Below are 27,016 nucleotides of genomic sequence, written 5' to 3'. Positions count from 1 at the left end.
GGTTGTGTGTGTGTGTGGTAATTGTAATTGGCTGATGTTTAGCGGAGTGTTTGGGGTGTGTCGGAGAGACGAATGTTTATCACACCAAACGTGTTTCACAACTTCTCATATTGATTAAAAGTGAAATAGCGTTGAAAATTTTCCTAAATTTTGGACCCCATTTTCCAAAATTTTACAAGTTATTGTCCCCCTATGGGACCAAAATTTCAGTTTTTGAAAAAAGTGTTTCCGACATTTTTTCACTTACAAAACATGTTTCACAACATTTCACGTTGATTGAAGCCAAAAACTCGACAAAAATTTTTTCGAACCAATTTTTCAAAATTTTTTACAAGTTATTGTCCCCCTATGGGACGAAAATTTCAATTTTTGAAAAAAGTGTTTTCGACAATTTTTTTTCACTTACAAAACATGTTTCACAACATTTGTTATCACACCAAACGTGTTTCACAACTTCTCATATTGATTAAAAGTGAAATAGCGTTGAAAATTTTCCAAAATTTTGGACCCCATTTTCCAAAAAATTTTACAAGTTATTGTCCCCCTATGGGACCAAAATTTCAATTTTTGAAAAAAGTGTTTCCGACAAATTTTTTCACTCACAAAACATGTTCAACATTTCACATTGGTTTAGACCAAAATATGGACAAAAATTTGTTCGACCTCATTTTTCAAAATATTTTACAAGTTCTGGTTGCCTTTAGGGCGCGAAATTTCAATTTTTGAAAAAATGTTTCCGACAACTTTATTTACTCACAAAACATGTTTCACAACATTTCACGTTGATTGAAGCCAAAAACTCGACAAAAATTTTTTCGAACCAATTTTTCAAAATTTTTTACAAGTTATTGTCCCCCTATCGGACCAAAATTTCAATTTTTGAAAAAAGTATTGCCGACAACTTTTTTTACTCACAAAACATGTTTCACAACATTTCACATTGATGAAAGCCAAAAAATCATCAAAAAATTTTTTGACCCTATTTTCAAAAAATTTTACAAGTGTTTGTCCACCCTCATATGAGGGAAAAAATTTTTTTCTCAAAAATTGCATTTCGGCGAAAAAAATAGGGGGGACATTTTTTGCAATTGGTCAAAAAAGTTAAGTGTCCCACCCCGTTGTAGTCGGGCACAGAAAATCGCGTTGCAAAAAGTGTCCGTCCCCCCCCCCCCCCCCGTTGAGGTTCTAGTCAGCTTTTTATACTACTATTGTTTTTCCCAGTCCTAATATCCAATGTTCTGTTTTGTTCTCAATATAGATTTTCAATTCTTTCAAACGGAACATTAGCAGTTATGACTGATATTCTAGTAGTCTAAAATTAGTCAACTCAGTTTATTATTCCTGAGGCCATGTCAAAGCGGCAGTTTTTTCATCGCTGTTAATTTTAACGAGTAATTGAAATTATATGTTTAGGATACCCGGACAGTGTCAATTTTGACACGTTTATTCGAAGCTACAGCATGCTAGTCCCGGCTGATTCTTTCACCCTGAACCCATTGGACGAGAGGGTTACTTGCGAAAGTCTCTGCAATGCCTTAGAGGTGCCTCCTGGTTCCTATGCTCTGGGTGTAACAAAGCTATTCTTCCGCTGTGGTGTCGTATCTGATTTAGACGAAAGAAGAGATGAAAAAATTAGTGCCGTTATTGTCGACTTTCAGGTATCGTAAAGATTTCTGAGCAGTATGGAAATGGCGGTCCTTGCCATTCCGACCATTTTGGACATTAATTTCGTTAATATAAAACTAGTTGAGGTTTAAAATATTGACCATTGTTGACCTTTGAAGACATACAAGTCTCATGCAAGTTTCTATGATCAATGATCTTGTTTATATCGCAATAGTGGGCTATTATACGACTTTAAGAGGAAAATTGGTTTTCTATCGGTCTGTTTTTATATTTTACAGGAATTACTTTTGTTCATGTGGCATTTTGACTTGAGAGAGTGACATGATGAAATAGTCATTGCTGGGCGATAGAAGTTTTTTGTTCATGCAGCGTTAAATGGCTTCTTGAATTTGAATAGTGTTTTGACTATAGTTGGCAAGTTGGACTATAATATGGCAGCAGATTTGATTTAATATTTAGTGGTTTTAAAATTCTCCAATAGAGATTTTAACATTTTTGATAAAAGAATATTAATTGGTCTCAAACAAAGTTTGTAGCAATTATATTAGTCCTGTCGGTCTTTTTTAATGCGATTTTACGCGTGACCGATTTTTCTGCTGACGCTTTTGACTTTTCGTCCTGAAAAACGGGATAGACAGGTAGCGCCCAGCGGGTATTAAGTGCTCTTAGAGCCTTTCAACGCTGTTTCAGCTCAAACTGTTCTGGAGACTTATACTTATGGTGTGAAGGGCGGTTCTTAGAAGTTGAAGACACTACCCTCCCTCATGATGACCCCTCCCCCATTATTACCCCAACCATCCCCCACCCTGCTGTTGCCCCTCTCCACCTCACTGTTGCCCACTACCCCCCTCCTTCCCTCCCCCGGTGCACCCCCTCCCTCCATCAGCCCCCCCCCCCCGGGTTCACCCCCCCCCCCCCCCCCCCACTAATTTTCACAATTTTTTCAAGCTTTTTGAAAATGTTTTACTTTTTGAGTTCTTTCAGCCCTAGTTGTCAATGAACCTGCTCTAGGGTTTTATAGTAGGTTAATGCATAGTTTCTAGTGGTTGTGGAATGGTTTCAACATTTTAACATCACGAATTTTAGCATTTGTCTGACAGAACGTGCAATTTTTTTCAAATTTTTTACATTGATTTTTCATTATTCAGGTTTTTACTCATCTAGGGTTTGAAAATAGGTTATTGTTTAGTTTTTAAAAGTAATGGAATGTTTTTCAAGATTTCAACAGCACGAATTTTAGCATTTTTTTAAAAGAAAACTTGCAATTTCAATTTTCTTGATATTTATTGTTATTATTCAGGTTTTTCAGCCTAACGGAAAATCTCCGTTAGGGTTTGATAATAAGTTACTGGATAATCTTTTTTGGCCATGGATTAGTTTTTAACTTTTCACAAATTTCAGCAGTTTTTTATCCAACTTGCATTTTTTTGAGTTTTATTTGCAATTTTTACAATTTTTTTAAATCTTTTTGAAATTTTTATCCTTTTTTCCTTCACCAGGGTCCTAGGGAACTCCTCCAAGTTTTGATGATGAGCTGTCGCATAGTTTCTGGAGTTTAGTATAGCAATACATTTGATTGTCTTGATTATTTTTCTACTGTTTTTTATAATAGTTTTTGAATGAAAAGTTAAAGGATTTTTGCGGTTATCTTTTTTTATTACCCGCAATTTTTTATTGTAATTTTAACAAAATTTTTGTAGAACCTTTTTTCTTCCAAGATATATAGTTCTTTGTATTGATTTTTTCTTTTAAAATGATTTTTCTAAATCAACTCGGTGTTTTGCCTTTTCGTCGAACGAAATCGGCTAATTTGGTGAAGACTGAGGTCCTCAATTGTCCCAGCAGCCCTCTTAGAATTTTTCTCAGCTTCAAATGTACGATTCAACAAAACGGCTGAGGAACTCGAATGCCCGTGGAGGATAATTTTTTTGGAGAATATCTTGTTCTTTGTTATAGCTGCGAAGCTGTAAGCTGAGCGGATCTATATTGCTGTGCTCTTGGTTTTTTTTTGTTTCGTGGTCTGACGCTCTTTTTTCGTTACATTTGTTCACACGTCTGAGCTGAAAAGTCAAATTTTTCGAATGACTTCTTCCTCTCACTAACTGCTTTTGCGCGCGTGACGTCATTTCTCACTCTCCCTAGCAAAAGTTTTTTGCATGATTAGAATTTGATAATAAGTGACTTACCTCACTCAATAAAATGACTTCCACTTTAAAATTTAAGTTTAATTTGAATTTGTTCAAGGTCAAAGGAACTCGTATATGCAGTAAAGGTCCCTAATAAGAGGCTTCTGCGGAATGATTTTAACGAGCTTTATTAATTTATTGCTGAATGTTTTTTACCTAGTTTTTTGAGCGGTATCGATTTTTTTTTCAATTTAGATCTGTATTTGTTTCTATCTCTATTATATGGCACGCAGGTCTTTTCTTTCGCAGCTATTCTGGCAATCTGCGGGCTATGTTATTGATTTTTCCAGTTTAAATGTGTTTTCTAAGTTTCATATTTTCTAAATTTCTGAATTTCATCTAATGAAGTAATAAATTTGCACCTTGATTTTGCCATTGTCATCAGTAGAATATTTTCTTGGTACATTAAGTTTGATTGCTTTGGTTGATGATAAGCTGTCGCATAGTTTCTAGAGTTAATGTATTGGTTATCAATGTTTTAATGACTCGAACTTAAGCAGTTTTTAGATAAAATTTAATATTTTTCCAAATTTTCGGAAAATTTTTTTCATTATCCAAGTTCATGGATCTTTGAGCTAGTGAAACTCATTAAAGCTTGAAATAGAGATACTGGATAGACTCCTGAGACATTGAAATGGTTTTGAAGATTTTAATATCTTGAGTTTTAGCAAGATTTTGTTAAAATTCGCTATTATTTTCAAAATTTTTGATTATTTTTGTCCTTTTCTGAAACAATTATTACTGGACAAAGGAGCTTTTCAATTCTTGCAGATGGGTTACTTGACATAAATCCAGACACAAAAAATAGTTTTCAACGTTTTCACTGCAAAATCTGGAAGTTTTTCTTTTAAATTTGGCAAATTGTTAAAATATCAGATTATTTGAATTATTTACTTCCAAGGCTAGAAAACTAAAAGTTGCTGAAGCTAAAGCTAGCCTCAATAAACAATGGATACATACTGACGAAGCTAACCGCTCGCCGGTTGTTTTAGAGCAATTCGCCCGCCGTTAGTCGGTTATGTTTGATTTTTGTGTTTGATTGTAATCGTTAGTTTTTTTCGTTGGAAGTGATTCGAAGATATTCATTTACTATGACAGTGAAAATTTTTTGGTTTTTTTCTGCATTTAGTTGATGTTTTGAAATTTTCTTTCAACTTCTGAATTTTGCGTAATTCTTAATTATATTTCTGTGAAATTTATATAGTGGTATAGTGGGATAGCTGAATAAACATAGCAATACATTTGTTTGTCTTGATTATTTTTCTACTGTTTTTTGTAAAAGTTTTTGAATGAAAAGTTAAAGGATTTTTGCCGATATCTTTTTTTATTACCCGCAATTTTTTATTGTAATTTTAACAAAGTTTTTGTAGATAGTTTTTTCCAAGATCAAGAATATCTGGTTCTTTATATTGATTTTTTCAGTTTAAATGATTTTTCTAAATCAATTCACTGAACTTCAGGTTATGAAGTGACAAGTTTGTACCTTAATTTTCCCATTGTCATCAGTTTCCCACTGTTCTTGGTAGAATAAATTTACTGCTTTCAGACGAAGTTTGCTGAATTGAAGGTAAATGCTCGTCTTGTTTTGTCATCTTGATTTTGGTTTTGCTCGCTGGGTTTTTTGCCTTTTCGTCGATCGAAATCGGCTAATTTGGTGAAGACTGAGGTCCTCAATTGTCCCAGCAGCCCTCTTAAAATTTTTGTCAGCTTTAAATGTACGGTTCAGCAGAATGGCTGAGGAACTGGAATGCCTGTGGAGGATAAATTTTTTGTTTTGAAGAATGATTTTGCACGCCTGTGATTCTTATTGGCCTCTCTCCGTTTTTATCCTTCCGCTCTGAGGCTAATCGCTATGCTAGCGACACCCGAAGCCATTTTTTTGTCGCCTATCGATCGAAAGCACGAGGTTAGCTTGTCATTCGAAAGCACGACCTCCAAAGTTATTTGATTGTGTGAATTCCTTATCAGTACAATCGTAAGCTGATTGGTTTGGTCGATTCTTGTTCCGCTGTTTCTTCCAATTATTGTTAGGTTGCGTTGGAATTTTTGTGTTTTCTGCAGATTAAATTACACCAATCGCATTATAAATTGTTCTGATATGGTTGTTTTGATTGGAGAAGTGTCGACGTTCCCGAGTCTTATCGGAATTCTTCGGGTTGTGTTTTTTCGTGGTCAACATTTTTATTACGACCATATGGCGTCAAGGTTACTTCAAATCTGTTTTGTGTTTATTGATAGCCGCTGTCAGCGTCTCAATGGCTATTATTTAGGCGGTCTCCTTTTTTTAAATTCGTTTTACCTTTTGATCACGTTTTTAGTTTTACATAAGTCACGATTTTCACCTTTGACTTCTGACTTACTTCACTCACTGTTTCAACTGAATGGTTTTTAAGTTCTTTCACGCATTCAATTACGCAATGTGGTGAATACTGTCAAAGTCAATAGATCAAGATCAAAAGAGACGATAAACCGATAAAGCCCGGTCATTAAGTCATTGAGAAATAGGTCATCTAAGTTCATTAGTGTCTGCTATCTGACGTTGGTATTAAGCTTATTAGCTTTCAGTTTAGAAGCTGAATTGAATATATTTTTAGAATCCAACTGAAACTGCACGACAAATTAGAACACCTTTTGACAGTGAAAAAAAAAACAGAGCAAAATTTTTTCTGTTCAATTTATCTCCTTATGTTTCTTTTTCTGTTTCAATCCCGATGTGCATCGAGCTCGTCAACTGCGGCTATTTTCTGGCAATCTGCCGGCTATGTTTCATTAATGCGACTTCGACTGAATTTTGGGTGTGAAGTTAGTTTTTACGCTTAGGTGAGCGATTTTTTTTTACTAGGGAAAATGAAATTCACCCGTGATTTAACCACTCCCAAAAAATGACTTTTCTCTCAGTATGATTTTTGCTAAATTTAATTGAAGGCGATAAAGTGAAATGAGTATTTGTCTCTCTAATTTGAGGTTATTTGATGGCAACCAATGGATACAACAAAATATGGAATCTCTGCATTAATCCAGACAAAACTGAATTTTGTTTTCTGCAGCCTTAAAATATTTTTAATTGTTATTTTGAGACCGCAGATCTACAAAGATAACACAGCTATCTTCTGGAAACCGGCCAGCTATATTCGATCGATTGGGAATTTATGAAAAAATTATTAAACTGTGAAATATTCGTTTTATAAATTACCCGAACTTGCCTCCTAGTTATAGAATGGTTTCGTATTTAGGCGTACTGCCGTGGTTACGTGGCCAAGAAACAGCTTCAGAAGTTGCAGTTGCAGAACAGAGCTGTGGCATGCATTCAGAAGAACATCAAGCTATTCTTTAAAGTCAGACAGTGGGACTGGTGGAAGCTTTATATCAGGGTAATTTGAGCAGTCTTCTATTTCCTGAGTATAGCGTATTTTTTAAACTAGTATGGTCGGCGAATAGAAAACTAAATTAAATTTTTGATCATATGATTATGATTGTAAAAATAATTCAGCGAACAAGACCTAACTCTTTTTAACGACAGTAGAATGTGTTGCGTGCGTACGAAGAGTCTAATTCAAACTTGAAGGCCGGCAACTCGTACGTTTTTCAGGTGCTGCCACTGGCCAGAGTGAATTTGTCAGAAGAGGAGAGAAGAGCCAAAGTGGCAAATCTAGAGGAAGCTACTCGAAAACTTGAACAGCGAGACGAGGAAAGGCAACAACTTACCAGTCAGGTTGGGTAGCATCATCCCGTCTTTATTAGTTTTATGTTATTGGGAATTTTTAGCAATAGCAAAAACAACACACATGTGCAAGCTATCTTTCAATTGAATGAATCCATCATTACCCAATTGATGAAATTGAAATACAAAATTCTATTGATCCATCAAGCTGACCAGACGTAAGGATATCGAGGGCAGATCTGTCAACGTTTTCCTCGCCTCTCCGTGACCAGTTTTTAAATTCTTTGGATGAAGAGAGACAATTATGTCATTAGGGCTGTTGGGGTGATAGGATAGATAGTACTCTGATGTTTGGTGATCAAGAAGCGAGCTACAATATGCATAGTGGAACTGGTTTTTCTTTGTAGGTCTCGCGTTTGGAATGTGAAGTTGAGGAACTTGGAGTGCAGTTGACAGAAGAGCAGGCAGGATTGCAGCATACGACGCAGCTGTATGAACAAGAGCTACTCAACAGACGTAGCCTCGAAGAACAAGTCAGATCGCTCAAGCTACAATGTAGGTGCAACAAAATACCAAATTAATTCAAATTGTATCGCAAAATTTTCTCGATTATTGGTGAAAATTTCGATTATTGGTGAAAATTTTGGTCCATCATAGGCGTTCGTTCAGCTCCAATTGTACTAAATAAAAGTTGATCATGCATTCATCCAAAGTGGAGACAACTTTCGCTTATATATCTGTATTCAGGGCTATTTATAAAGAATTTGTTGAAAAACTCAGACCCGTGAAAAATGTTAAGAACGTTACTTTTGGTGCGTTTTGTTAGAACTCAAAAGCAACTTCTGATATACGTTAGCAGTGTTAATAGTGCTTATAACTGTCCCGAAATGATAGCCGGCGGCTATTAATGATGTCATCGTAGATTTTTTAATAACCATTCGATGAGGAATTATGGTGATCTTAAGTTTTGAATCGGTCAAGTTTTTTTTTAATTCGTAAATATTTGGAGAGAGAAAAACTGTTTTGTCCTAATTGCTCATCTCACAAGTGCAAATAGGCTAGTTCTGGTTTTTTTTTACATTTTTAATAGCCGCCCTCATCTTCTCAGCCGACTATTATAGCGCTCCTATTTTTTTTACCATTCAAAGAATTTGAATTGTATTGGGGCGCTGTCTTTTTATAGCTGCGAAGCTGTAAGCTGAGCGAAGCTATATTCCGGTGCTCTTGGTTTTTTTTTGTTTCGTCGTCTGACGCTCTTTTTTCGTTTTACATTTGTTCAGGCAGCAAAGCTGAAAAGGTCAAATTTTCTGAATTACTTCTTCCTCTCACTAAAGGCATTTGCGCGCGTGACGTCATTTCTCACTCGCTTTAGCAAAAGTTTTTAGGTTAATTGCGTGATTAGATTTTGATCATACGTGACTTACCTCACTCAATAAAATGACTTTTGCACTTTAAAACTTAAGTTTAGTTTGAATTTGTTTAAGGTCACAGGAACTCATTTGTACAGTAAAGCCTAATAAGAGGCTTCTGGGGAATGAATTTTAACAAACTTTATTTATCGCTGAATGTTTTTTACCTAGTTTTTTGAGCGGCGTTGATTTTTTTTCAATTTAGATCTATATCTGTTTCTATCTCTATTATATGGCACGCAGGTCTATTCTTTCGCAGCTATTCCGGCAATCTGCCGGCTATGTTTTTTTTAAGATCTGTTCACACATTTTCATGATTTTTGAAGTCAAATTGGAGTAGTGATTTTGGTCACGCCGAAACAGATAATGGAGCGAAAAAGCGAGTGGTTTTGCGTCGTGACATTTTTTCGCTCTAATTTTAAAGTAGAGTGAGAATACGGTGTTTGAACAAAAATTCGCTTTATCGGTAGTGGTTTTTTGTTTACATGCGGCAATTTCACTTTGATTTTTACTGTTTTTTCGGTTTTTTGGATCGGATTTTTTTTCTAAATGGTTTTTCCAATCCATTCATAGTCCGTTCTAGGTCTAGTTGTCTGTTTAGTCAATGAAAATTCTTTGAATTGTGTGTCAGGACTTGTCCTGCTATGTTTTTTATTTCGTCGTCGCGATTTTTGTTACGACCATATGACGTCACAACCACTTCAAATCTGCTTTTTGTTCAATCTTTCGCTTTACTCATTTTGCCGCTTTTTCGACATTTTGCGTGAAATCTTTTTGACTTCTCTAGGCTAGTTTCACTCTTCTGTCATTCTGCTCAGTCCTTTTAAATAGCAGCTGCTCAGCAAAGCAATTCAAAATGAAGAGAGTCAGTATAAAAAAATCAAAGTCAGAAATGAAACGGGATAAACCCCTAAAATCCATTTTTAGATGCTCCGTACTCGAACTTTTTTTTCATAAGTTTTAGTTACTATCTATAATGCTTATTGGTTTTGATACTAGACCCTATAGCCTCTCATAGAGAGACGGCGGTATGTTCAATCACGAAATGACATCAAAATAAATCGCACTTAAAAATGTTTTTGTACAAAAATCAATTTTTGTTGATATTTTCTCTTCTTTCAATCCCAATAGAGTTATGGGAATCAACGGCGGCTATTTTCTGGCAATCTTCTGGATATGTTTTAATTGTTTTTTTTGACAATTTTAAGCTTCTCAAAGTCTTAAACATGAAGTTCAGGGCTATTTTTGTCATTTGCCGTTTTAAGACTTAAGCTGTTTCTGATGGCTCTCATACAAAGAGCATATCAATTTTATTTGTGTTTTAGTCTTTTCATGCAATTTTTTGTGCAATCAACTTTTAGCAATAGATTTTTGGTCTGACCATTTGAGTTTTTGTTCTGAGGAATGGAGTAAACAGTTGACTGAGCAGCTCTCTTAGAGTTTTAATAGTCTCTAAGTGCTCAAAGCTGCCTAGAAGCCATAACACATGGTGTTGAGGCCATATCCAGCAATTAGGGGTTTAGACCCTTCAGTTGGTTAATCGGTTTTTTGTAATTCTTACAAACTGGTGGAAATGTTTTAGCTCCAATTATCATTTCGACTTTGGTTTCGATTGGTTCCAATTGTTTTTTTTTCGTTGAAAATTGGATACATGCAAGGTATATTTTGACTTTTCATTTATCGTTAACTCTTCTCTGCTTCTGTTTTTTGTGCTTCTGAGAGAAGCTTTTTTGGGTATTTGAAACTTCATTGGATGTAGTTGCTAAGAGAAAACAGTTTGACAGCCCAGTCGTTACGAAATTAATGTAAATTTTGTACTAGTTCGAAGTTTGTTTCACCTTATCTTTAATTATTTTTCCGTGTTTTGTGTCTCTTTCTGCAAATGCTTGATTTTTTGGTTCTCGTTTCATCACCTTTTCCTCTTGGTGTCATTTTTATTGATTTCTCTGTCGTTTGGTGTCCGAGTGTCATACGATAGTCGGCTGAGTGCAATTGTGTTTCGTAGACGGCAATTGTGAAGATGGTTTGTTTAGATAATTAACAGCCGCCGTTGGCCTCCCAACTGCTATTATTTAGCCGCTCTCCTTTCTTTTTTAATTCGCTTTACCTTTTGATCACGTTTTTCGTTTTATATAAGTCACTATTTTCACGCTTGGCTTGACTTCCGACTTACTTCACTCGCTGTTTCAAATGGATTTTAAATTCTGTCACGTATTGAATTACGTAATGTAATGAATATGGTCAAAGTCAAAAGAGCAAAATCAAACGAAACGGGCTAATTATATATTGCCCGGTCATTAAGTCAAATTGCCTTAAGGTCCCAAAGTTCAGTAAAGTCATTGCTAGCTGGCATTGGTATTATGCTTAATAGTCTTCAGCTTAGGAGCTGAATTAAGTGTATTTTAGAATTTAACCAAAAATGCAGTATTTACAAACCAAATAAGAACTCTTTGATACCTAAGAAAAAAGTTCTGTTAATTTCTCTTTATATTTTTTCTCTTTCTGTTTCATTCCCAATGTGCGTCAAGCGGGTCAATGGTGGCTATTTTCCAACAATTTGCCGGCTATGTTTGAGTTTTTGAGTCTATTACGGAGTCTTCACGATATGTTTCTAATTTATGGTTTCCATTGATGATTCATTTGACTTTTCATTGTAACTTCTACCTCTCAGCAACTTAATTTGTTAGCATGACGTTTTTCTCACCTCATTTGGTGCCAGGTAAATTGCTATATTAATAGCCGCCCTCATCTTCTCAGCCGGCTATTATAGCGCTCCTATTTTTTTTTTACTTCGTCGAATAAAAAAATGTTTCGCTTTACCTCATTTTGCCGCTTTTTCAACATTTTGCGTGAAATCTTTTTGACTTCTCTAGGCTAGTTTCTCTCTTCTCTCATTCTGCTAAAAGTGATTTTGAACATCAGTTGCTCAGCAAAGCAATTCAAAATGAACAGAGTCAGTAAAAAAATTGAAGTCAGAAGTAGAAACGGGATAAACCCATAAAGCCCAATTTTAGATGCCCGCTATTTGAACGCCGTTCCTATAAGTCTTAGTTACCATCTCTAATGCTTATTGGTATTGATAGTAGCCCCTGTAACCTCTCTCTAAGAAACACAAGTACGTTATGTTCGACTACGAAATGCCATCAAAATAAATCGGACTTAAAAAAGTTTTTGTACAAAAATCTTTTTTTCAATATCTTCTATTCTTTCAATCCCAATCATGCTTATTGGAATCAACGGCGGCTATTTTCCGGCATTCTGCCGGGTATGTTTAATGTTTAGTTGCTCTCAAACGCAATTTGTAGCAATTATATTAGTCATGTGGTCTTCTATGCGATTTTTCGTGTGACCCATTTGACGTTTGTCCTCAAAAACGGGATAAACAGAGAGCAATCGTAGGGCATTAAGTGGTTGAGCAGCTCCCGCAGAGTCGTGTGCCTTACTAGTCTCTAAGTATTCCATTCACAGTATTCCATTTTAGGTGTGATGGGGGCGGATCTTAGTATTGAAAGTGTGACCCCCCTCAGTCACCTCCCCCCAGTTTGCTACTAACAAATTTAACCGCTCGTTGGTCGTTTGAGAGCAATTTGCTCAACGTTAGTTGGTTATATTTGATCACATGTAACTTACTGCACTCAGAAAATGACTTCGACATGTACCCGTTTTTTTATGGAAACAACTCAACTTGACGGTCAAAGTAGCGCACCTAGTATTGAACCATATTGATTTGGAGGGCTATATTACTGGATAGACTTTGATTCACTTCTTCGAATAACTTGTTACCGGCAAAATGGAAAGTTTTCTTAGAACTGCACTTCCGCATGCTGCTTGTTCATTGAAAAACTGCCATAGGAATAGCTCCGCGGAGCTATTATTGGCGTTCACTTGGTTCTTTGTTTTTAACAATCGAATGGATTTGGACTATATTGGGGCGCTGTCTTATTCACACAATTTTTTCAGTGAGATGTCAAATTAGAGTGGCAATTTAGAGTCAAACTGGAGTAAGAAACGTTGGGAAGAAGCGAATAGGTTTGAAACGTTATTTTCGGACTACCTTTAAAGTAAGGTGAGAAATTGGTGCTTGAATAAAACGTGGGGTTTTGGAGAGAATTTCGAGTAATATTAAAATGTAACAGGTTTATTCTAATTGGGATTGGGTGCAATTTTCTGATTACTTCAATGACTGACTGCTCTTCTTATAGAACACTAGTTATAGAACTCTCGATTGTTGCCCAGTTTTTGTTAATTTTAGTGTCTTTGTTTGCTCAGGGAGGTCTCATTGTTTGCTCTTAAGATAGAAGTTATTCAAAATAACTGTTTAAAAAGAGTCAGTATTCAATAGAGTCAGTATCAAAAAATAAAATCAAAATTGGAAACTGGATAAACCCATAAAGCACAATTTTAGGTGATCGCTATTTTAATTTTGTTCTTTCAAGTCTTAGTTACCATTTTTATTGCTTATTGGTATCGATACCAGCCCATGTATGTTCTCATTAGGAAACAGGAGTATGTCAACTACGAAATCCAATCAAAATAGTTCTCACTTAATGTTTGTGTACTACAATCAACATTATCATAGTTCTTCTGTTTTTTCAATCCCAATGGGGTTATGGGAATCAATGGCGGCTTTTTATGCGATCTGCCCCGGCGTGTTTGTCATTTGAGACTGTAGGTCTACAAATCTATCGCAGCTATTTTCTGGCAACTTGTCAGCTACGTAATATTATTGGTCTGTAATTATCAGATCTCAACGATCTATTTTGTTACCCTAATCTGGCAATCTTCCTGCTACGTTTTTGAGAAATGGAAGTGTTCATAATGTAGAATTGACTAGTTGTTTTACAGATTCATTTTGGCATTCGGGGTTTTATAATCAAGACAGGAATGCTCCGTTCAACGACACTTAAATGGCTGCAATTGATAATTGTGCACTACATTTTTTAAAAATTAATCAGCGTTCCGAACTTGAAGCAGAGTTCTGTGAAAAATATCGCTTTCAGTTTCATTTTGAACGTTTAGTTGAGATGTTAAAAACTCAAGTTAAGTCTCTTTCTACGCTTCATACTCTTTCATGGCAATTCTGTCTACCGATTACTTTTAATTTGCGATGTGAAATTCTTAAATGGACTTCCTAGATGAAAAGCTTAAGCTATCGGTGGAATGAAGGAAAAAGGATAGAAGTCTTGAAATGGAGAAAATTTTTGCATGACGTGTCAAACAAATCTGTCACCCTTGCCGCCAATTATTTCATCCATTTTTAATAAATTTCATCAGTGAAACATAAAATAGTAATAATTCTATTTAATTGTTAATTTGCGCTGATTCCGTTCTGTCAAAGCTTTACTCCAGTATAGGCGACGTAGTAACAATAAATTAGCAAAGATGTGATCTGAATTTTGATGATGTATTTACCCGATTTATTTTCGTGAATAAAATTTCAGCCATTCATATCGCAAAATTTATATTGCGGCATTTTTAAGTATTTTTTTTTCAATATATGCCCTTCAATATTTCCTAACTTTTCACAAATTGCAACATTAAACGCAAAAAAGTGAGCTGTTTCCTCCCCAAGAAGGATATTTCAAACAATGATGGATATTGTGACACCATTAATATTCTATATAATAATTTCAGTGGTTAGTTACACTCCTTATCAGGTTGCATAAACGATGATTACTATAAAAACAAGCTTCATATTGTTCACGCATTTTTCTGAAGATGAGATCTGAATTCACGGGCGAGGAAACAGATCAGAAAATAGTTAAAAGACTGCTGTTGATGTTATGAGTTGAAATGAATTGGCGTGATTATGGTTCTGTTGGCCGTTTGTAGTGGCAAGCAGTGAGAAACAGAACAGCAAGATGGAGGTAGAGTTGAATGGTCTGCGCCAGATGGCCAATAGCAGCATGCTCCTCAACTCAAGTGGAATCGGCGATGATCGAGAGGAAGATGACTTCCTGGACGAGGCCATGTTCAAGTCTAAACTGGTGCAGATTAAAAAGCAACAGGAGATTGATAAGAAGCGGTAAGCATTGATAATTTGAAGCTCTGATTTCTTATTTCACACCGTGGTACTCTGTGAAGGCAATTCTGATGAACTCTTCAACTTTTAAATTTATTTTCTGTGTTGTATGATGTACTTGATTTGCCTAGTCATTCTATGCTTATAGTTAGGGAGCTTCGATTTTTTAATACTTGTTGTTCAATTATGGCACAATTATGATGGCAAAAACAGCGTTTAAAATTTTTCGCATTCATTTGGAATTGCAATTCTAGTTTTTAATAAAAGTATTTATGAAACCTTCTATAATTTACTACGTAAGACCACCTTATTGGTAAATATTATTCTAGCTGCGAAGCTTTAAGCTGAGCGGAGCTATATTTCGGTGCTCTTGGTTTTTTTACAATTCAAATTGTATTGGGGCGCTGTCTTTTTTACGACTCGAAGAGGACTATTGGAAAAGTCCTTTTTTAATCAATTTTATTGGAGTTAATTTTGAAGCGGGAAGTGAAACACGTGAAAAAATTTGGAGTGATTTTGTTAATTGCTCTCAAACGAAGTTTGTAGCAATTATATTAGTCCTGTAGGTCTTTTTTATGCGATTTTTCGCTTAAGTGCTCTTAGAGCCTTTCTGCTCCGTTGCAGCTCAAACTGTTTTGGAGACTTATACTTATGGTGCGAAGAGCGGTTCTTAGATGTTGAAGACACCCCCACGGTTGTCCCCCCTCCCAATATTGCCCCCACCCCCCACCCAGTGTTCCCCCACCCCTCCCCCCAATCAGCCTCCAGTGCACCCCCCCCCCCCGCCCCCCGGTGGCTAGCTTTTGACGAACAACCGCTTGCTAAAAACGCAAATTTCTACTATTTTGCAGTTTTTTTCAAGCTTTTTGAAAATTTTTGACATTTTTTTAATTTTTATCAGCCTTAGGTGTCAAGGAACCTCCTTTAGGTTTTGATAATAGGTTACTGCATAGTGTCTAGTGATAATGCAATGGTTTCAACATTTTAATATCACGAGTTTAAGCAATTTTTTTAGACGAAAACGTGCGAATTTTTTTAGTCTTTTGACATTTATTTTTCCTTATTCAGGTCTTTCCAGACCCTGGGGCCAGAAAACATCCTAGGGGTTTTGATATTAAGTTACTGACAAATTTTTCTTGGCCATGGAATAGTTTTTTAACTTTAGTTTAGGTTACTGTATATTTTTTAGATTAAATGGAATGTGTTGCAAGATTTTAGCATGACGAATTTTGGCATATTTTTGACAATTTTTGCCATTTTTTTCAATTTTTTGACATTTAGTCATTATTCAGGTTTTTTGAGCCTCAAGGGCGAGAAGTTGTTCTTTATGGTTTGATAGTATGTTACTGGAAAACTTTTCTTGGTCAATGGTTATTTTTCAACTTTTTAATATCACAAAGTTTGGCAATTTTTTTTATAAAACTTGCAATTTTTTTTAAGATTTTAAAAATTTTTGACATTTTTTAGGTTTCTCTAGCCTGAAAAGCCACGGAAGTTCCTCCTGGGTTTGATAATATGTTACTACATAAGTTTTAGATTTAATGGAATGTTCTTCAAGATTTTAATATCACGAATTAAGCAATTTTTTAAAATTATTTGCAATTTTTTCCTGTTTTTGAATTTTTTCCGGTAGCAGAGGCCCTGGGACCTCCTCCAAGGTTTGATAATAAGCTGCTGTGTAATTTCTAGAGTTAATGGGATGGTGATCAACTTTTTTCATGACTCAAGTTTTTGTAATTTTTGGATAAAATTTAAAATTTTTGGATTTTAAAATCTTTGAGCTTGTGAAACTATTTCAGGCTTGAAACAGGCATACCGGATAGTCTCTTGAGACAATGAAATGGTTTTGATGATTCTAATGTCTTGAATTTTAGCAAGATTTTGTTAAAATTTTTGACTCTTCAAAATTTTTGAATATTTTTGTCCAAGTTTAACGATCATTACTGGCCAATGAAGCGTTTCAGGTATTACAGATGGGTTACTTAACATAACTCGAGAGACAAAGAATAGTTTTGAACATTTTCACTGCGAAATCTGGAAGCTTTTCAAATTTTGCAATTTTGCAATTTCTTAAAGCAATTTTGACTTTTTTATTTACTAACAAGGCTAGAGAACTAAAAGTTGCAGAGTCGAATCAAGCTTAAGCGCGCTCACTAAACTCTGGCTAGCTATTGAAGAAGCCAACCGCTCGCCAGTCGTTTGAGAGCAATTTGCCCGACGTTAGTCGGTTATGTGTTTAATTTTATGCTGGTTCTGGTAGTGGTTTGAAGGTTTCTGAAAATTCATATGGATTTTATGCTAATTCAGAGGTTTTTCATTCATTTTGCTGATTTTCGGAGTATTTTTTTTTTGCGTTTTTTGACAATTGTTTTGTTTTATTAGCTCAAATGGGTATTAAATAGACCCCTTCTACTTGAGCAAATTTTAGATAACAACTGGTTACAGTTTTGTGGATATGAATCTTTTTCTTTATTCAGAAATATGACAAAAAATGGCGAAAATTGGTACTATTTTTTAAAAACTTTGTGCAGTTTTTTTTTGTTTTTTTTCCGTTTTTTGGACTAGTTTATTTGCCTATTAAACTTTTTTTTAATCATATTTTAACAGATTTGATGTTCTTGATTTTGCTTTGTTTTATGGTTTTGTTTCAAGATAATCAAAAATTAGTAAGGGCACGTTTTGTCTGATGAGTTGTTAAATGGCGTTTAAATGGATTTCCACTTCGAGTCATTTCCGGAATTCTTCCGGCTGTTTTTTTTTAAGATCTGTTTACACATTTTCATGATTTTTGAAGTCAAATTGGAGTAGTGATTTTGGTCACGCCGAACCAGGAAGTGGAGCGAAAAAGCTAGTGGCTTTGCGGCGTGAAATTTTTTCGCTCTAAATTTAAAGTAGAGTGACAAAATGGTGTTTGAACAAAAAAATCGCTTTTTCGCTAGTGGTTTTCTGTTCACGTACGGCAATTTCACTTTGATTTTTACTTTTTTGCGACTTTTTGGATCGGATTTTTTAAAAATGGTTTTCCGAATCCATTCATGCTTCATTCTTGGCGTAGTTTTTTGTTTGAACTAATTTTCATGTTCTCGCTAGTGTTTGTTCACATGCGGCATTTTGACATTGATATTTTTTTTAAATTTTATCTGATTTTTTTGAAATGATTTTCGCAATTTACTCGTAGTCCGTTAGAGGTCTAGTTTTTTGTTTAGCCAATGAAAATTCCTTGAATTTTACGTCAGGACTTGTCCTGCTATGTTTTTTTTATTTCGTCGTCTGACGCTCTTTTTCGTTTTACACTTGTTCACATAGCAAAGCTGAAAAAGTTAAATTTTCTGAATGACTTCTTCATCTCACTAAAGGCATTTGCGCGCGTGACGTCATTTCTCACTCTCTTTAGCAAAAGTATTTTGCGTGATTAGATTTTGATCACAAGTGATTTGCCTCACTCAATAAAATGACTTTGCACTTTAAAACTTAAGTTTATTTTGAATTATTTTTAAGGTCAAAGGAGCTCATATGCGCCGTAAAGGTCCCTAATAAGAGGCTTCTGCGGGATGAATTTTAACAAGCTTTATTAATTTATCGCTGAATGGTTTTGAGCCTAGTTTTTTTAAGCGGCATCAATTTTTTTCAATTTAGATCTGTATCTTTTTCTATCTCTATTATATGGCACGCAGGTCTATTCTTTCGCAGCTTTTCCCGCAATCTTCCGGCTCTGTTTTGTTACGAAGAGTGAATGAATTATGAGTGTCTCAATTTTTTAGACTTGAGGGGGAGATGGAGGAGGAGAGGGTAGAGTGGGAGAAGGCAAAGAAGGGAATGGAGAGGAGGTTAAATGAAATGAGGGAAGATGTGGAAGACCGGGATCACACTGTCCAACAACTCAAGAGGAAGGCTGCAAAGATACAGGAAGAGTTACAAGACACGAACTTACTCCTCAATCAGCAAATGTCCAGGTCACTATTCTTCAAACATTATTATCATCCTTTTTAGTTGGACACTATTCAACTGGTTTAATAGCTCTCAAACAATATTTATGCTATGGTTATATTGCTATAGAATAACCTCTAATGATGTCGTTTGAAGCGTAAGTTAGTGAATTTTGGTACTCCCAAACTGAAGTAGGCTGCAAAAGATTTTAGCTCCCACTTGTCGTTCGAGAGCAGTTCCAACGTTAGTCGGTTATGTTTAAATTATGTTAATAAAAATAAAATTCGAATAACAAGAATAAATTTTTCTTGAATAACATAAAGAAAAGATCCACGGTTTTTTCAAAGAAACAGAACAAGACATTTTGAACTATATCTGACGTAGGCTAGTTTTGAGGCGTCAGTAAAAACATGAGTTTTCTTAAATTTTTCTGTTTGGTGTATCTTATGTTTGGCAGCGAGGGATTTTGTTTGGGAGAGAACACAGGTAATTGTTGATTCGAGCCTGAATTGATTTACGTTTGTCCATTGGAATGAGGTCTTCCCCTATTTAATCCAAAAATGATTGAATCATTAAAATACAGAATGCGCCAGAATGAGTTACTTGATATACAAAAACGGTGGTATTTGAGTTAGAAAAGGTAAAAAAAATGTTTTCTTTGCTTTGTAATGTCAACACAGATAGCATAGATTTTCTGTTTTGTTCGATTCAAATTGAAAAACTTTATCATTTTAATTTTTCCGGTTTTTGGAGACCTGACGCATAATTTCATGGTAAGTTGAAATAAACGTCTTGCCAAAGAGACATAAACATCGACACTTTTTTGGTGATTTTTTTCTCAAAATTTTTCAACTGAACTCTTGGGTCAAACTGGTTAATGAAAATTTCATCAGTCTGGAATTTTATAAACGCGAAAAAACTAAAGAGAAAAAACTCGTTGATCAATGTGCTATCAATAATTCAGTTTCTCTTTTTGCTAGCCGCAGAGCAATAGTTGGGACTATTTTTGGCCTTCTTAGAGTAAGTTTGAGGCTTGATATTTTCTCAAACTACCTTTAAACTGGAGTCAGAAATTGGTGTTCAAAGAAATTTTTCGATATTTGAGAGGAATTTTTTTCACGTGCGTCAAATTGAATTTCAGTGTTTTTTTCCTTGCGTGCTTCGAGTATGATAAATATGTGTTATGATTGCGCCCGTTAGCAATTGCTTGAGTTCATTAAGGGGCGGCGGCTAAAATTTCTATCACCTTGACATCTTTTGTCATAAAATATAAATTATTATTCCATTTTGCCCACTTTTCATTTTCTGTTGTCTTATCACTTAGTATCATCAAAGACAGGTGTGATTGGTTGATAATAAGGCGCAAATGAACCTATTTAATAGTTAGAGTTAACAGTCTAATTTTTTCTTGAAATTAACACCACTTTTCAAAATTTTTTTAAGTTTTTCAACTTTCGTATCAGTTTTATAATCATTTATTCTTATTAAGGAATGGCCGTGTGGATTGCTAATAGGGGTTGTTTTAGTCGTTTCTTATCAAAGCTGATGCATTCTATGACATTGACAATTATTGTTTTCAAGAAATATTATTGAAGTTTTTAGTTTCTCGATTTTTTGTTTTTTTCTTTGTTCTCTTAAATCTAAGTCGCATTATTGACTGGTTTGATTGGTTTCCAGGAGAAATTTAATGGATGCAATTAATCATTTCAGTTTATAGCTATTGCTTTTTTGAAATATACGCTCCCTTTTTAAAAACTTAGTGATATTTTTATTTTTGCTAGTATTTGTTGTACTTACTAGTGCCTTATCCCCCAGTCTCATAAATGACAGGTCTTATTGTTTGACAATGAGGTTTAAGTAACTCCAAGTAATTCGATCAGTCTTTAGCTGTTGTCTTTAATGACTTTTACAATATTTACCATCAAAATTTTTAGTGAGTTTTTTTTTTTGCAAAAATTTATTATTTATCGTGTCTTTGAATATCCTTACTGACAAATTTCAATGGCATTTATTGACAGGTTGCTAATGAATAATAAGGGAAAATAATTGGTTGCATGTGTTCATTGATATCGTTTTTGATTCTGACGCCGTCTTTTCCAAAAAAAGTTTATTTTTTGAGTCTTCATTGTTTTTGTTGTTCTTGAGGACTTGTTGCTTAGTCTCAATAGTACCAAAACTAAGAAGTCCTATTGTCCTTATAATGTGAATGTGGTGGATTTAATTGTCAGGTCATAAGTTAATTCAATTCTTTGGATTATATTTCAGGACTTGTCCTTCTACATGTTTATTTCTTCGTCAGGATTTTGTTAAATTTTGTTCATTAGTTCATGCAATTTCAACTGAATTGCATGCTTGACGTCATTTTTTACTCTTAGAGGAGTGAGTTTTTTGTTCTGAATAAGATGTTTTGTTGTGAATAATTCTCACAAATGACTTCCTCACTCTGAAATTGGCTTTTCTTTACTTTAATACAGAGAATATTTCAAGTGTATGCCACTCGAACCGAAGGTTATTTGAGAGCAGCTAATATAAGCAGCGATAAGTTATACAGAGTTTTAATCAAAATCTAAGATTTCAATGCTTGATGAAGAAAATTTTTGGTCTGTTTCTTTTACTATCTTTTTGAGACAGCAGATCCATATTGCGGCTATTTTCCGACGATTTGCCAACTATATTTGAGCTCTTGTACTAATCATAGCCAGTCACAGCTTTTTTGCGATTTACAGTATTGTAACTGATCGCGGCAATTTGTTTTGCAAATTACTGGCGGTGTTTGTTCAAGTTTTCATTGCGACTGATTGCTATGTTGGACTTGAAGTTTCCGTGAAAAGCTGGTTTTTTTTTGAAAAATTACTGACCGGTACTGTTACAGTTTCGGAGGTTTTCGGTTTCCATATTAAAGTAGGTCATCATGAAGGTTGCTTCAGTTTTAGATTTGCAAAACTGATAGTCGAAAGAGCTTTGCCTTTCAGAATGAAAAAAAATTTCGACAAATTTGAGAACAGTTCTCGCACGAGCCATCTTCTTTATCATAGCTGCGAAGCTGAAAGCTGGCGTAACTTCTGCACTTAAAACTTAGTCATTTGTTTCTGTTGTAATGCAAATATTTGATTTTCCGTGTTTGTTCTAGAATATTATTTCGCTCGCTTGAGTGATTTGACTCTTTGATTGAACTTATGCGTAATTAAATTTGCTCTCTCTCAGAATTCAAGCCGCTAACTTCGTTCCCGCAGTTTACTGTTGAAAATGTGCAAACAAAAGTTCTCAGGAATTGATTTTTTTAAAAAAAATTCTTAATGATCTAAAAAATGCTAAAAGGCTACAATTAAGGTGAGCCCCGCGGGTCGTTTGGAGCCATTTGTCGAGCTTTAGTCAGTCTTTTCAGAAATACAGAATTGGAAAGGAAACAACGCAAGTTCGACGGGGAGTTGACGCAAGTGCAGCAACTTACAGCTATAGAGAGACAAGCCAAAGAGAAGTTATCTTCAGAAAAGGTAATTCTTTCGACTCCAATTCGACCCAACATGGTTAGCTCATCAACTTGATTGGTTACGTCCATCTATACCTTGATTCTATTGATTTTCATATATCCATTTATTTTCAAATTTGTCTCCTCTAATATGTGCAAGTAGATCAACTGATCCAATGTCATTAGTATGGTTTTCTCTTGGCTAGAATTTGTTCATTATGGAAGATCCTCAGGTTATTCGACAGAAAAGAAACGATTCTTGAATTTTTCATGATATGAAACATGTATTGTAGTTTTCGAGTTTTTCTTCATTGTTGCCGTGCTATCTGAAGAAATTTCCCATTTCAAATTCGATTTTCGTCCTTCTATTATAACATATTTGTGGGTATTTCAGGAGCATTTGGTAGGAGAAAACTACATCCTGAGCAGAGAAAAAGAAGAGCTCTCAGAGAATCTAGAAAATGCGGAATCAAAAATTAAACGATTGCAATCGGAAATAGACGATTTGACGGAAAATCAGACGCAAGCTTCAGAGGTCACCGTACTAAAGAGAGACAAGCACATGCTTCAGTCTAAGCTAAAAGGTATTTGAGATTTTGGGGGATTGTTACCTTTTCCTCCGGTAGAGTATGGCCATCTATAGTCTATAATTAATAGCCGTCGTCAGCCTCTCAACGCTATTATTTAGGCGCTTTTTTACGACTCAGAGTATTGGTTTTCTTAAGGTTTTTTAATTGCTCTCGTAGAGATGTAACTATTGTAAAGGTGTGTGTCTTTTTTTATGCAAAATTTTCTCTTGACCGTTTTGACTTTTCGAGTGACTTCTACGCCCTTGACTTTTTGCGTTTTGCGTGATCTAAAATTCTCTCTCAATCACAATTTCAAGCAGCTGAATTCAATTGGCGGTAATTAAATACTAAAATTCAAATGAAAAGTGCGCCGAAACTGCTGCCATTTTTCACTTTAAATCTTACGAGGTATATGTTAACCTCAAGTGTGTTTATTTGAAGCCCACTGTTGAACTTCTTAGTTCCATTTAGGCTCCCCTTCCTCCTCCCCCACCGACTGAAGCAGGCTAAATTGATTAGAGCTCCGATTAGTTGTTCGAGAGCAATTCTTTCGACGTTTAGTCGGTGATGTTTTTTTACCGGAAATACTATCTTTTCAGGCGGTGTTTTGACCTAATAGTGAAAGTGAGTATAATTGCCTTGTGAACTAACTTCTTCTGAGCGAAAGAAGTTTTTTGTTCATGTGCTGCGTTGAGTGAATGACTTTTTGACTTTGAAAAGAGTTTTTGAGAGATTGGCGCATATATATGACAGTTTTTAACCGTGTTTTTGGTCCATTCGGGCAAAATTTTTTAATTGTAGCTTGGTTTTTTGTAGCAGTAAGTTTTGGTCGATGCCACAAGAACATGGAACCATATGACATTGATACCACAATGTTTTTGAGACCCTAATAATGCGTTTCAAGTGCAAAATTGGCACATTTTCATTTTTTGGTCAATTTTTGGCTTTCTTTATTTTTAGATTTTTAAGCAGACTTTTTTATCAAATTAGTAAATATGGCAACGTCTTTTTGTTAAATGTTTTTCTTTTGTAAAAATTTACACATACTAATCCGAATTTGGCGGTTTTTGTCCAAATTTCCAAATTTGTTTTTTGAGTTTAATTACCATACAAAGTGCACCTCGGTGTTTTTGGTTTCGTTTTGTTGCCAACTGATTTGGTTTTTGGGACAATTCTTTAAAATTCAGTGAAAAATATCACCATATTTTGAGTATTTTTTTCAAATTGTTTTACTGTTTCGCAATTGAGTTGATTTCCAATCTTATGGCTATGTATTGTTTTTCAACCTCAATTGCTTAAACAAAAAATGCATGTTTTTATCTCTATCTATATCTCTATCTCTTTAAAACCAATGAGCAAAGTTTATTTATTTACGAATTGATGGCTGTTTTTATATTGTAAAATAGTGTTTCAATTGGGAGACCTTACGGAAAATAATAAATTTTTGGCCGTTTCTTGCAGTATGCAAATACAGGAATATAAGGTTTTATATATAAGACTAATGCATTTTTTAGTTCAGTTGGTTTGTTGGCTATTTTTCCGTTTTTTGGCGGATTTTTTCTTTGGTTTTGGTAGTCACTTTAATAGGTACCAGTTTATCTAAAAGCTAATTTTCACGAAGATGACTCTTCGAGTCCTTTCCGGAATTCTTCCGGCTATGTTTTGTAATTCGCTTTACCTTTTGATCACCTTTTTCGTTTTACATCAGTCACGATTTTCACGTTTGACTTCTGACTTACCTCACTCACTGTTTCAACTGAATGCATTTAAATTCTTTCACGCATCGAATTACGCAATGTAGTATATACGTTCCAAGTCAAAAGAGAAAAATCAAAAGAAAGAGGATAAGCATTTTAAGCCCGGTCATTAAGTCATAGTTCATTAGGTTATCAAAGTTCGTTAATGCGATTACTAGGTGGCATACCAAATAAAAAAAATTTGACACTTAAGAAAAGTTCTGTCACTTTCTATCTCTTATTTTTTCTGTTTCCCCAATCTGCGTCAAGCGGGTCAACGGCGGCTATTTTCCGGCAAATTGCCGGCTATGTTTGGTATTTTAAGGCCTATCTTTTTATTCTATACAAACTATGTGCCCCACCCTACGTGTCCACGCTCACTGTCTTTTTTTACAATCCAAAGAGTTTGTATTAGTGCTGTTTGTTTCGTAAGATTTGTTCACGTATTATTCTTCATCTTGGAGCTTTCAAAATGAGTAAACAGGCAACGGTCAGAGGTCATTAAGTTCCATTAGACGCCCTAAGCTGGCTCCATAGGATCAATTTTAATGTTGTTACAATTTACAGCTGACGTTTTTTGAAGTTGTGTTTTTCTGAACTCAGATAGAAATGATAGATTGCCCTGTTCGTGAAATCGAGGATTTTTTACTTTCATATTTATATCCTTGGTTTTTTTTTCAGGACATGTCCTTCTATTTCCTTATTTCATGGAGATTTTTGTTAAGGCCATATGTCATGCTCGCTTCAAATATACTTTTCGTTTGCCCTTTAGTGAAATATCGACTGAGTTGCGTGCGTGACACATTTTTCTTTATTTTTAATAGCCGCGAAACGATAGCGGCTATTATTGGGGACATCGTGGTTTTGTACAATCCGAGAATTGGGTTGTATTGGTGTTGTATTTTTTTAAAATTTTGTAAGATGTTTTCATACCTTTTTTCATGACTTTGAGCTTTCAAAACGGGATAAACAGGTAAATCTCACCGTGCATCAAGTTTCATTAGAAGCCCTTAGCAGCGTTTAGTATTCCTTCAAGTACATAGAGTTGTGAAGCTACTGGGAAGGCCGTAATTTAAGGTTATATTGTCATTTTGAGTTTTTGAGCCCAAAATGTTGCAATTTTTCGAATTTTCATCATGTTTTAGATTTTTTTGGAACATTCTAAAGTAGAGGTTTGTAAAAGTTAATAACGGTTTTTTAAGACGTAATTACTTTGTGTTGCCATTTTAAGAGCTATATGTTTTGATACTTTAAACGTAAACACCAATTTTATACCATTTTTTCCTTTTTCAAGTTTTTGTGATTTTGTGAGGTTTTTCAGTCCTTGGTGTCAAGAAACCTCATGGTTCTAATGATAGGTTATTGTATAGTTTTTAGGTGCAATGGAATGGTTTTCAACATCTTAACTTCACGAATTTTATCAATTTTTTATTACACCTGCAATCATTTTCAAATTTTCTGACATTTATTGTCATAATTTTGTTTTTCCAGCCCCAGGGGGCTGGAAAAAATAAATTTTTTAAAATAAATTTTGAAATAATTTAAAATAAATTTTGCAGTTTTTCAAGTTTTTTGAAATTATTTTTTCCTGCACCAGGGGCCCAGTAACGTCCTCCAAGGTTTGCTAATAAGTTATTGCATAGTTGCTAATGGTTATCAAAAGTTTTAGTAATTTTTTTGATAAAATTTAAAATTTTAAATTTTCTGAAATTTAGCATGTTCCAAATTTTTGGATCCTTACAACCCAGTGAAACTGTTTAAGGCTTCAAATAGAGATACTGGATGATCTCTGAAGACAATGAAATGGTTCTGAAGTTAATAATACCACGAGTTCTAGCAAGATCGTGTTTTGTTTTTTATCGTTTTTTTTTCTTTTTTAACTTTTGATTTTTTTGTCTTTTTTTGAGTTTAACGATATTTACTGGTCAATGAAACTTTTTTACTTCCTGCAGGTGGTCTACTTGACAGAAATCCAGAGACAATTAGGTTTTTGAACTTTTTCTTCACTGCGAAATGTGGAAACTTTAATGTGATTTAATTACTAACAAGGCTAGAGAACTAGAAGTTGCAGAGCTGAATCTCATCATGGAAAATATTCCTAGCTTTCTCTCTGTGTGTTGGTTGGGGTTTCTTTTTTCTCTTTCTCGTTCACGTTTCCTCTCTCTCTCTCTCTCTCCTTAAGTCTTTTGTTGATGCCGCTTTTCAGCGGCTGTTATGTGGCGTGATGTCATATATTACCCTCATCTCACGGCCCTTCAATAAAGCTAAAGCTAGCCTTACTAAACTGCGGCTGACTACTTTCGAAGTCAAACGCTCACCGGTCGTTTGAGAGCAATTCGCCCGACGTTAGTCGGTTTTGTTCACACTTTTTGGTTAATTTTGAAGTCAAATTGAATTTCAAACTCCAGAGA

The 27,016-nt window shown here is 34.9% G+C and overlaps 2 protein-coding genes across 4 annotated transcripts in view; one reads left to right on the top strand and one right to left on the bottom strand.

Moving 5' to 3' along the window:
• The window catches only part of LOC142339191 (ruvB-like 2), a 510,084-nt gene that overhangs the window by 376,033 nt on the left and 107,035 nt on the right, over positions 1-27,016 (bottom strand). The window lies entirely within an intron of this gene.
• The window catches only part of LOC142339188 (unconventional myosin-XVIIIa-like), a 171,524-nt gene that overhangs the window by 57,291 nt on the left and 87,217 nt on the right, over positions 1-27,016 (top strand). For all 3 annotated transcript variants that reach the window (XM_075388990.1, XM_075388988.1, XM_075388989.1), the window contains exons 13-20: positions 1,414-1,658; positions 7,046-7,183; positions 7,402-7,524; positions 7,881-8,028; positions 14,715-14,907; positions 18,666-18,857; positions 22,217-22,325; positions 22,695-22,884. In XM_075388990.1, the coding sequence (XP_075245105.1) occupies positions 1,414-1,658; positions 7,046-7,183; positions 7,402-7,524; positions 7,881-8,028; positions 14,715-14,907; positions 18,666-18,857; positions 22,217-22,325; positions 22,695-22,884 (1,338 nt within the window). The remainder of the gene's footprint in view (positions 1-1,413; positions 1,659-7,045; positions 7,184-7,401; positions 7,525-7,880; positions 8,029-14,714; positions 14,908-18,665; positions 18,858-22,216; positions 22,326-22,694; positions 22,885-27,016) is intronic.

Source organism: Convolutriloba macropyga, chromosome 5, assembly GCF_964194025.1.
Source record: "Convolutriloba macropyga chromosome 5, txConMacr16.3, whole genome shotgun sequence".
Lineage (NCBI taxonomy): Eukaryota > Metazoa > Xenacoelomorpha > Acoela > Convolutidae > Convolutriloba > Convolutriloba macropyga.
This window is presented reverse-complemented; position numbering and strand designations above follow the sequence as displayed.